At 32.9% G+C, this 12166-nt stretch overlaps 3 protein-coding genes across 3 annotated transcripts; 2 read left to right on the top strand and 1 right to left on the bottom strand.

The window, feature by feature from the left end:
- Positions 1 to 4984: 4984 nt before the first annotated feature.
- On the bottom strand, positions 4985 to 7021 carry LOC130462884 (protein FAR1-RELATED SEQUENCE 5-like). The gene is made up of 2 exons (XM_056831855.1): positions 7018 to 7021; positions 4985 to 5862 (listed from the first exon to the last, which is right to left on the bottom strand). Exons 1-2 carry the CDS (start codon positions 7019 to 7021, stop codon positions 4985 to 4987), a joined length of 882 nt encoding a protein of 293 aa, XP_056687833.1.
- A 391-nt stretch (positions 7022 to 7412) lies between these two features.
- Positions 7413 to 8461, top strand: LOC110780168 (uncharacterized). The gene is made up of 2 exons (XM_056831854.1): positions 7413 to 7986; positions 8112 to 8461. Exons 1-2 carry the CDS (start codon positions 7413 to 7415, stop codon positions 8459 to 8461), a joined length of 924 nt encoding a protein of 307 aa, XP_056687832.1.
- On the top strand, positions 8458 to 9817 carry LOC110780167 (uncharacterized). Its single transcript, XM_056831853.1, has 2 exons — positions 8458 to 9288; positions 9377 to 9817. The coding sequence occupies exons 1-2, from the start codon at positions 8458 to 8460 to the stop codon at positions 9815 to 9817; spliced, it is 1272 nt and encodes a 423-aa protein (XP_056687831.1).
- Positions 9818 to 12166: the final 2349 nt, after the last annotated feature.

Below are 12166 nucleotides of genomic sequence, written 5' to 3'. Positions count from 1 at the left end.
TTTACTTTATAGTAACCTTTCATATAATATAGTTACCTTTTGTATACTATAGTTACTCGATACTTTATAGTTACCTATTATATACTGTAGTATACTTTTATTTACTATAGTTACCTTTTATATTCTATTGTTACTTTTTATTTATTATAGTAACCTTTATAATTCTTCTGACATATTTATTGTTTCTTTTTTATGTTTTTAAGTGATAAAGTTGTAGAATACAATTATTTTATTGCGGTAGCAAGAGATGACATGTGGACACTTCCTTCTACATTTGATATTCTTTTGATTCATATTGAATCATGGGCTTTCTTATTGAATGAAAATGAAAGGAATCCTGATGGTTCTCCTTAGAAGCTGTTTTTAGGTGGCACATATTGTGTAAGTTATATTTTTAATAATATAGAATGTTAATTATTTTAAATTTTTTTGGCCTTTGTTTGATTTTTCTTTTAATATTCATTTGCAGAAATATGTTGCTGAATTGATTGAGAAACCAGACAATGCAAAAGTCTTGTCTGAATTGTGTGTTTGTCTTAGTTATGGTGTGAAAGATGTTAATGGAGTTAAATCGTTGAAAGATTGTAATATGGTATGATTTATATTTTCTTTATATAACCGTATTATTTTCTTTTTTTGTCTCATTTCTTGTAGTTGTAATCTGTTGTTTTTCTTTTTTATATAGATTTTTGCTCCTGTTCTGATTGAATACCCGAAGCATTATTACCTGTTTGTGCTTAGTATGAAAGACAAAAGTGTCTATTTCCTTGATAATATGCTTCTTGATCCAAAAGAGATGGAACAAAGGAAGAAATCTTTTTCTGTCTTGGTAAGTTTTTTTTATAGTTACCTTTTTTTTTGTAGTTACTTTATAAATGTTATAGTTACCCTTATATTTGTCTTTGTTTTTTAGAGGAACTATTTTTTTGACAAGGTTACTATTTGTTTAAAACAGTAACTATGTTTTTAAAATATTACTATCTTTTCTAGAAAGTAATTTAACTTTAAAACAGTAATTATGTCTTATAAATAGTTACTGTGTGATTTAATAGGATAGTACTATAGTTACTATATTATCTGAAAGGTTACTATATGTTGTGCAATAGTTACTGTACTATTTTAGAAATAATTATGTGTACAATAGTTACTATATGATTCCAAAGGTTACTATATGTTGGTAATAGTTACTATATGATTTTAATGGTTACTATATGATTCTAATCGTTAACCTTATATTCCAGTCCTTATTGAACACAAATACTTTGTTTTGTACATTGTTCTTCATTGGAAAAACTATTGAAAGATATGGATAACATTCATCATGAAGATATTAGAAGCTTCACATTTATCCCGGTCGGTGGTAATTGGAAGCGAGGTGCTTATGACAAAGACTGTTGTGTCTATTTGATGATGTTTATGATGGTCTTTCATGGTGTTGAAACGGTACAAGATGGTGTTGGGATTTTTGACTTTGATCCCTTGGCAGATGTAAGTTTTTGTGTTAAAAATAATTAATGTTATTCATATTTTCTTTTCAATCTTTATAGTTATTGTTTTGTTATCATAGTTACTGTTTTTTATTCTAATAGTTACTGTTCAAATATTTGCAGGAAGATTTCAGGAAGTTTCTTAGGGCTTGTATGTGTGGCACCATTGTGTTGTTAGATTTGAATTGTTACAGAGATGATTTTCTGAAACTAATGGTTGCATTCAGGAAAAACAGGAAACAAGATGTTTTGGATGCCCTAATTAAACAAAGGGAAGAGTTGACGCGGAAATACCTGAATGATTCTTCAAAAATTGAAATTGTTGCAAGAAATAGTTCAGCAAGGAAATCCAAAGATGTTGAAACAGAAGATGAAGCTGAGACAAATGTCAATGTTGAAGAGAAAGGACGTGGCAAAGGCGGGAGACGCAACAGAGGAGGCAGACGCGGTAAGGCAGGTGGACGAGGTGCTTCACGTGGTTAATAATTATTATTGGTGAAAAAACAATTTAATTTTTTGTGTTAGTGTGTAGTCAAATTACTGTTTAGAAAGTACAATTAATTCTAGTTTTGATATAGTTACTCTCAGTGATTTTTAATTGTTTGATATATGAGAGTAATTATAACTTTTGCAGTATTTGTGTCATATTGTTCAATTTATTCAGTATAAATATAGTTTCTATTTGAATAAAATAGTTACCTTTCTAAAAATATAGTTTCTCTTATAAATTTGTAAGTCATATGATTGCATAACGAAAGTTACTATATATTCAAAATAGTAACTATATTTTATAAAGAGTTACTATATGTAAAGAAGGGTGACCACTAAATGTGAAGAGTTAGTATATATATATAGTGAATAATTTTGTGTATAAATCCAAATAGTTACTATCTTACAAATACAGTTATCTTTAATAAGATATAGTTACTCTCTTTTTTATGGAATTTTATTATTTGATAAACAGATAGTAACTATAAGTTATTTTGATTGCATAAAAAACGTTACTATATTTTCAGAATAGTAACTATATTGTATTAAGAGTTACTATATTGTCAAAATAGTAACATATTTTATAAAGAGTTACTATATTTTCAGAATAGTAACTATATTTAAGAGTTACTATATTTTCTAAATAGTAACTATATTTTATAAAGAGTTACTATATTGTCAAAATAGTAACTATATTGTATTAAGAGTTACTATATTGTCAAAATAGTAACTATATTTTATAAAGAGTTACTATATTGTCAAAACTATAATATAAACACTCAATAATTTTTTTTTTAAAATTATAAATTACGTATTTACTCAATTACATATATAGTTATATTTTGCAAGATATAGTTAATTTTGTTTTTGTAAATTTTATTTGATAAATAAAAATTGTGTGTTTTACAAAGAGTTACTATACGTTCACTATAGTAACGATGTATTGTAAAGGAGAACTATAGTATAAACACTCAATAAATTTGTTTAAAAATGTTGAAGTAACTGTATATGATAATAAAACAAGAACATCACTAAAATAGTTGTTCTTTAGGTGTAAATAATTGAATATTTGGTGTCTTGGATCCAAATTCTTTGTGTTTCTTTTTTCCTTTCTTTGATGGCTGCTTGTAATTGTCATATTGACCCTTTATTCTCTTCTTACTCTTTCCTTTAGTATTAGCACGATCAGGATCAAGCACAATTGTTATTTCAGAATTAGTTGATTCCCCGTCTTGTGTTTCTCGTTGTGCTTCAGCTTTTGCCTTTTCTTGTTCTGCTATCTTTGCAGCTTCTTCTTTTGCCTTCCTTTCTTCTTCCTTTTTTATGATTTCATCAACTGCTTTATTATCCGTTTTAAACTTCTCCTCGAATAATTTTCTGGCCTTTGCTATCTTATTCCCTTTCAAAATTAAGTTATAGTATATGTGGTATAAAGTTTAAGTGTTAAGTAAAATATCAACTGTAATTGTAACTATATGAAAATGAACTAATGTATATTGAAAAAATTACCTTTTGATCATATGTAATCTCCAACCAGTAAAATTTTTGATTTCACCTTTCTCCCTTTTTATTGTATCAACCCTTTCCTATATCTGTTTCTTTGCATATCTAGTCCATCTTGTTGTTATGTAACGATCTGGAATTGTATTGATTGAATGTAAATGCAATATTCTCAAACAATGGAAGCACAACCATCCAGATTCTTCAAAGTTTTTCCACGTGCAAGTGACGGTTGAATCTTCCATTTTGAACTGAACTTCTTGCCTTGATCCTGTTAGATTATTTACATATAATATAATATTATTCAAAAGAACATCTACTCCAAATATTAAATAAAGATTTATAGTTTTTTTTACCTGTTATTCCTTCTATCCACACCTCAAAAAACACTGTTCTTCCAACATTTCCCTTGAACTTTGCACTACTTGCCACAAAAAGCTTGAACTCTTCTTCAAAATCACGGAAAAGTGTTATCGTGTATACATTTGCTGCCTGTTTTAATATAGCACTCATACTTAGCTCTGAAGTAGGTATTCCCCTTGTACAGTTAAAGTCGTCTTTTTCTTCGGTTTTTCTCCATCAATTTATTGTAGCTTGAAAAATACTATAGAACTCTGTTAATGTTGTACTTTTATTTGCTTTAAATCCAACAGCATGGTTTGTACTTTCACTTCTTTGTGAAGAAAGTATACCGGCAGAAAAAAAAATCTTTACTTAAAGATGTATACCATTTTTCTTTAAGACCATACAATCTGTTGAACCAGTCATCCTTTTCCAGCTTAAAAGTGTTGATCATAGATTTTCAAGTTTCTTCAAAATCATTTGGTGTTATACACCCACTTAAACACTTGTAGAATGCGTTTTTGAAGTTTTTATTAGACTTCAATAAACCAAATCTACTGTTTGCATTTTTACTCAAGTGTCACAAGCATAACCTGTGTCTTGAAGAAGGAAAAACCTGAAAAACAATAATGAATATATATAGTTCCTTTCTTACAGGAAAAAATTACTGTTTCAAAGATATAGTTGCTCTCAAATTAAAATATAGTATTTTCTGAAAGAGTAACTATATTACATTAAGAGTTACTATATGTAAAGAAGGGTAACTATAAACAATAAATAGTAATTTTATGTAAAGTTATAGTTATAGTTATTCTCAATATATATATATATTAATGTTTTACTTATACTCAGTAACTATATTATATAAAGAGTTACTATTTTTAAAAAAGGGAAACTATAAATTATAAAGAGTAATTATATGTAAAAGTTATAGTTATTTCAATATATATTGATACAAACAGTTACTATATGTAATAGACAGTAACTATAATATATGAAGAGGTACCTGTTCTATTCCAGCAGCAATAGCTGCATCTTGATCAGTGAAAATTGATATATGGTGCTTTCCTCCCATAGCCTTCAGCAAAGTTTCAAACACCCAAACGAAAGATTCTGTGGTTTCATCCCCAATGAAAGCACAAGCAAACATTGTGTTTTTCCAATGGTTATTGATACCAACAAATGGAGCACATATGAGATTGTACTTTATTGGTTCTGAATGTAGTATCGAAAACTAGAACATCTCCATATATTTTGTAATCTTCTCTCATCATAGAATCCCTACAAAATAGACACTCAACTTTTCCTTCATCATTGATTCTTACTCTGAAAAAGAACTCAGGATCTATTGATTGTAAGTCATACAGTTTGTTCACTAGTGTTTGTGAATCCTTGCCATCAATTTGCTTCATTTTTAACTTGTAGCAGTAGTTTAGATGATCAATCATCGTATGACCTACACAGTCGTCTCCACCAGTTTCTGTTGACATATATCTATAAGACTCCATTGGTCTTAGACCACATTCTGACATTGCCTCAATAGCTTCTTTTTTAGGATCTGTCATTTGTCGTTCCGATCGGTGGAGATAATTACTTATTTCTCTTGTCAATGGGTGATTATGTACCATTACATGCTTTTCTATTTCGAAATCTCCATTTTCATTCTTCTTTGCAAATATTTGAGCTTCACATTTTGTTCTTGTTATCATAACTCTCTTACTCCTTTCTTTGTTCTTTGCATCTGATTGGTCATCTTCATTTTTGAGTTCTTTGTTTTTAGGAGGGTTTCTTATTCCAGCAGCAGAGCAGTAGAAGTATTTTCCATTAACAATTGTGGTTCCTTCTTTATATCTATTCTTCTCTTTTTGTACACTAAACCCAATAATAGCAGCATGTTTGCAATATAGATCATAAATCTCATCGGTTGTTTTTCTTGCTTCTCCAATTAAACTGCCATCTAATTCTTTATCAATGTTTTGTTCCTGCTCATTATTTGGATTTTCAAAGATGTTGTGGTTTGTATCAATTGGATGTATTATTGAACCTGTACAAATACCAATATTAGCTTAGTAATTCTTTATAAGTTATACTTACTGTACTATAAATATAGTTTCTCGTTTTAAGATGAAATTACTCTACCGTTTAAAAAATTTCTGTTTATATATAATAGTTTTTTATAATTTAATATATTTACTTGTTATATATTATACTTACTTTACTATATATATATATATATATATATATATATATAGTCCTCTTTACATGTTATATATAGTTAATATTGTTTGTGCCTAATGTAATAGTTACTCCTCGTTTTATATAGTTACTCTTTATATGTTATAGTTTCTTTCAAAAATAGTTGTTTCCTTTATGTGATAGTTACTTTTTATATTTTATAGTTACTCTATAGTTAATATAGTTACTCTTTATATGTTACAGTTACTCTACAATTAATAAAGTTCCTCAAGATCTATTGATTGTAAATAAAGTTACTCTACCATTAATAAATTTACTCTTTATATGTTATAGTTACTCTACAATTAATATAGTTACTCAGGATCTATTGATTTTAAATAAAGTTCCGCTTTATATGTCATAGTTACTATAAGTTAAATATAATTTATTTCTTATATAGTTTCTTTCTTTATGTGAAGTTACTCTATAATTAATATAGTTACCTTTTATAATATATAGTTACTTTACTATAAATATAGTTATCATTATATATATGTGAATATGTGATAGTTACTCTACATTTTATATAGTTACTCTTTATATGTTATAGTTACTCTAAATTTAATACATAGTTACTCAGGATCTATTGATTGTAAATAAAGTTCCTCTTTATATGTCATAGTTACTATAAGTTAAATATAGTTTATGTCTTATATAGATTCTTTCTTTATGTGAAGTTACTCTATAATTAATATAGTTACCTTTTATAAATTATAGTTACTTTACTATAAATATAGTTATGGGTTAAAAAAACTTCCTCTCTCTCTCTCTCTCTCTCTCTCTCTCTCTCTCATGGTGTGGTGCACGTTAAGGTTGCTTTGCTAACGTACGCCACCCTTGTTAATGGCGAGGAAGAAGAAAACGCAGAAGCTTGAGATTGCTCAGGTTAATGAGGAAGCTTCTTCTCTTCTTCATCAAGAAGTTTTGAGGCCTAAGAACCAGAACCAACTCAGAAAATAAGTACCCATTCCTGATGAACCTCGGGTTAGTGAAGGTCTGGTGACACCGGTGCCGCCGCCTCATTCTGGCTATGTGCCGCCGTCGATGGAACGTATGGACAACTTTCAAGCATATCAGGACTCGACTGGTGGGTCGCAGTCATTGCGCACTGATGTAAATCGACCGCCATCGCTGGTTGAAGCTTTGGAAGAGTTCTATGAGGATAGCCATCGAATGGTGGTGGGAAAGGATAGGGTGGACTTGCTGATGAGAAGTGTCAATGCTGCTCTTAAGGAGATGCAACATCGGAGTGCGTTGAAGGAGAACCCAGGTGTAGATCCAGCCTAGAAAACAGGGGATGTCCGTACAGAAACTGAGTATGGAGTGAGTGGTGCGCAGCCAGCTCAAAGGCGACTGGATATGGAGCCAAAACCATGGGTGAATCTGTTTAAAGGTAGTACACTCCCTTCTAAAGGTTTTGCGTTGAATTTTATTGCTCCCACAGTTTGTGATGGCACACCCATAGCTGTACTTGATAAGAATGAGATTCAAAAAATGAATGATCTATGGGGAAATGCAACTGTCATGTATGTGGTTGGGGAAAAGCCTTCGATTGGTGCTATATTGAGATTCATTGAAAAAGAATGGCATCAAGTTAGTAAACCTCAGATTTTCCTCCATGATGAGGGTTATTTTGTGATTAGATTTCAGTCAAAGAAGGACAAGGAATCAGTTCTGGTGGCTGGTCCTCATATGTTCTTTGGCAAACCTATGATTGTTAAACCTTGGACAGCAAGTTTTAATTTCCAGGAGGAAATATTGAGGGTTGTTCCAGTGTGGGTTAGATTGTCTAACTTACCATTAAGCTGTTGGGGGGGTGATTCATTGAGCAGAATAGGGAGCTTGCTTGGAGATCCACTATTTGCTAATGAATGTACTTCTAAGAAACAAAGAATATCCTTTGCTCGAATTCTCATTGAGGTGGATGTAACTGGTTAATTGCCTAAATCTGTGCAGATTCAGGATCCTATGGGTAACATTGTTAAACAGGTGGTTGAGTATGAATGGCTGCCACCATATTGCCAGAAATGTAAGATTGTGGGTCATGACTGTAATCAGACAAAGTCAATACTACAAGATTTAGATCAGCTGATGTGCAGAGAAAAAAGGTTGTGAAGGTGTGGAAACCTAAAGCTGTGCAACCAGTTCTTGAACCAAAAGCTACTGATGATTTGAATACTAATAATGCTGTACAAGAGGATGACGGGGAGAATGGAGAGTTATCTGTTAATGATAAACCTTTTACTCCAATTGCTCCAGTTCTTGATGAAGGGTGGAGAGTTGTTTCAAGGAGAAGAAGAGATATCAGAACTCCAGCTCAAACTGTGGGGCTTGCTGAGGTCCATTTGAGTGGGGAGGATTTGGTTGTTGGTAGTGATGGAGTGGACTTCTCAACTGATCCACCATGAACATCAGTACCTGGAATGTGAGGGGATTGAATGATCCCATTAAAGTAGTTGAAATAAAGAAGTTTTTAGTTAGTAATAACATTAGTGTTGTAGCTTTTTTAGAAACAAAAGTTCAGGAGAAGAATAGTAGTAAAATTCAGAAGAAAATAGGGATTGGGTGGCAGTGGATTATGAATTATGAGTACTCTCCTAGGGGAAGGATTTGGATTGGCTGGAAGCATGCTTTGGTTTCAGTTCAGCTTCTTCACAAAACTGAATTCTGTGTTCACTGTAATGTTGCTACAAAGAATGGCCTGTTTAGTACTACCTTTTCAGTTGTGTATGGTTTACACTCTGTTGATACTAGAAGACCTATGTGGAGAGAGATTACTACCTTCAGTAGTACTGTTACTTGTCCTTGGCTAGTCATGGGTGATTTCAATGCAGTTTTATTAGCTGCTGATAGGGTAAATGGCAATGCAGTTACTGAGGGAGAAACTAAAGACTTTGATAGCTGTATGGATGCTGCAGGGTTGGCTGAGCTTAAAAGTTGTGGGAGTTACTACTCTTGGAGCAATAAGGGACAAGGTAATTTGAGAATATGTTCCAGGATAGATAGAGCTATTGCCAATGCACTATGGCATTCTAAGTTTGTTGATGCTGTGGTGGATTACTTGCCTCCAGGAATCTCTGATCACTCCCCTCTAGTTATGTCTTGTAATATTCACCTGGGAGGAGGGAGTAGACCCTTTAAATTTTTTAACTATATGGCAGACCATGCTCAATTTCTTGATGTGGTTAAAAAGGGATGGGATGTGTCCTGTCCAAGGAGTGGTTCCATGTTGAAGGTCTGGACTAAGCTTAAAGCAGTAAAGCAAGGATTGAATGAGCTTCATCACAAAGATTTTTCTAAGCTTGATGAGAGAATTGAATTAGGGGTTAAGGGCTGATTTGGGTCAAATTCAGACTCAGTTAGCAGCTTGCCCTACTGATAGTAATGTGCAACAAAGTGAGAGGGAGTGTAGTGAGACCCTTAAGAAGTTCTTGCATATTCAAGAAAGTGCATATAGACAGAAAGCAAGAATTCAGTGGTTGCAAGTAGGAGATTCTAATTCTAAATTCTTTTTTAGTGCAATGAAGGAGAGGATAGCTAGGAATAGCATTGATATCTTATATGATGATTCTGGAAAGAAGCTAAGCACTACTCAGGAAATTCAGGAGGAAGTTAGCTCCTTCTATAAGCAATTGATTGGTACTCCTAGCTCCTTGATGGGTGTGGATGTTGGGGTGGTTAGGAAAGGGAAACAGCTTTCTGCTGCTGATGCAGAAATGTTGGTGGTTCCTATCTCAGATGCAGAAATTGATGCAGCTATCTAAGGTATTGATATTAATAAAGCTCCTGGGCTTGATGGTTTCAATAGTCTGTTTTTCCTTAAAGCTTGGGGGATTGTGAAAGCAGATGTTTATGAAGCAGTGAGAGAGTTTTTCAGAACTGGAGTGATGTTGAAGCAAGTGAACAACACTTCAGTTACTCTTGTGCCTAAGATACAGAATGCTTCATGTGTGAAGGATTTTAGGCCAATAGCTTGCTGTTCAGTTGTTTACAAAATTATCTCCAAAATACTTACTGCTAGAATGCAAAGTGTTATTGGGACAGTTGTAAGTTGTTCTCAATCTGGCTTCATCCCTGGTAGATCTATTTCTGATAATATTTTGCTAGCTTGTGAGTTGGTGAAGTGCTATTCTAGAAAACATATTTCTCCTAGGTGTATGATTAAGGTGGATCTGAAAAAAGCTTATGATTCCTTGGAGTGGCTTTTCTTGAAAACCATGCTGTCAGAGCTAGGATTCCCTGTGAAGTTTGTGAATTGGGTGATGCAGTGTCTTTATTCTGTTTCTTATTCTATTCTGATAAATGGTTGCCCCACAAAACGAATTCCTGCAAAGAAGGGTTTGAGACAAGGTGATCCTATCTCACCTTACTTGTTTGCTTTGGGTATGGAATATCTGTCAAGGTGTCTTGCTGCACTTGCTGATAATGCTGACTTCTCTTATCACCCTAGATGCAAAAAGCTGGATCTCACCCATATGATGTTTGCTGATGAGAGTGCTGTGAAAGCTCTTTTTGATGCTTTTACCAAGTTTTCCTTGGCTTCTGGATTGGAGGCTAATTTGCATAAAAGTGAAGTTTACTTGGCTGGAGTTTCTGACCATGTTGCTTCCAATATTGTTAGCTCAATTGGGGTTCCTCAGGGGTCTTTTCCATTCAGATACTTGGGTGTACCTCTCACAACTAGGAAGCTTTCTTTTACAGACTGCAAGCCTCTCATTGAAAGAACTGTTGCTATAATCAAGAGCTGGACTTCTAAATTTCTATCATATGCAGGCAGATTGCAACTGGTAAAATCTGTTCTTTTTTGTATCCAACTTTACTGGTGCCAGATTTTTGTTATGCCTAAAAGGGTGATGAAAGAAATTCAGAGAATTTGTAGATGTTTCTTGTGGTCAGGTACTGATGCAGAATCTAGGAAAGCTTCAATCTCTTGGGAGCAATTATGTTTTCCTAAGAGTTGTGGAGGGTGGAATCTTAAAGACCTAACTGTGTTGAATAAAGCAGCAGTTTTGAAGCACTGTTGGGCTTTAGCTTTGAAGCAGGATAGGCTATGGGTGAGGTGGATTCATGCTATTACATTCAGCATAGAGACTTCTGGACTATGCCAATTCCTAATGGCTTAACTTGGTCTTTAAGGAAAATTTGGCATAATAGAGAAGTGTTTATGCAGGCCAATGGAGTTGATCAGTTTGTGCAGGCTGGAAAATTTAGAATTCAGAAAATGTATAAGTTTCTTCATCCAGTTGGAGCTCAGGTGGGATGGAAGAGATTGATTTGTAATAGCCATGCTAGTCTAAAGAGTACTTTCATTATGTGGCTAGCAGTGCAGAACAGGCTAGCTACAAAAGACAGATTGATAATATGGCAGCTGAATATTGATGGTACTTGTGGCCTGTGTCATTTGGAAAGTGAAAACTTGGAGCACTTGTTCTTCTCTTGTTCTTATTCTAAGGAGATTTGAAGACAGGTTCTGCTTTATCTAGGTGTGACTAGAGCTGTGTTGCCTTGGCATGAAGAAGTACATATTGCAGTGAAGAGAAGCAGAAGTAAACAGAAGAAGGCTTGCAAGTATAGTATAGCTTTCATTGAGTCAGTTTACTGTATCTGGTTGCAAAGAAACTCTAAGGTGTTTAGGGATCATGTTGATCCAGTCAAAACTGTTGTTAGCAGCATTATGTTTAATGTTGAGTGTAGATGTCAGTAGTGGCTTCTGTTAGCCTTAGCTAGCTTGTGTTGGTTAGCTTGTTGTTGATGTTGTTTCTGGTGGACAGTTGGTGTTTTCAGAGTTTGTTAATACTCTGATTACTTGGTAAATAAAGCTTATTATTATTTGCCAAAAAAAATATAGTTATCATTATATGTGATAGTTACTCTTCATTTTATATAGTTAGTGTTTATATATTATAGTTAATCACAGTTAATATAACTCCTGTTTATATGTGATAGTTACTCTACAGTATACAGTTCCTCTTTATATGTTATAGTTACTCTGTACTTAATATTGTTTGTGTTTATATGTGATAGTTACTCTTCATTTTATATAGTTAGTGTCTATATTTTATAGTTACTCTACAGTTACTATAAGTCCTGTCTATATGTGATAGTTACTCTAC

Source organism: Spinacia oleracea, chromosome 6 (assembly GCF_020520425.1).
Source record: "Spinacia oleracea cultivar Varoflay chromosome 6, BTI_SOV_V1, whole genome shotgun sequence".
Classification (NCBI taxonomy): domain Eukaryota; kingdom Viridiplantae; phylum Streptophyta; class Magnoliopsida; order Caryophyllales; family Amaranthaceae; genus Spinacia; species Spinacia oleracea.
Note: the sequence above shows the minus strand (reverse complement) of the source record. Positions and strands in the feature narration are given on the sequence as shown.

Coding starts and splice junctions, on each gene's coding strand:
- LOC110780167 (XM_056831853.1), top strand. CDS start 8,458: ATGAACATCAGTACCTGGAATGTGAGGGGATTGAATGATCCCATTAAA. Junction 9,289..9,376: donor GGAGTGGTTCCATGTTGAAG/GTCTGGACTAAG, acceptor GAATTGAATTAG/GGGTTAAGGGCTGATTTGGG.
- LOC110780168 (XM_056831854.1), top strand. CDS start 7,413: ATGGAGCCAAAACCATGGGTGAATCTGTTTAAAGGTAGTACACTCCCT. Junction 7,987..8,111: donor CATTGAGGTGGATGTAACTG/GTTAATTGCCTA, acceptor GACTGTAATCAG/ACAAAGTCAATACTACAAGA.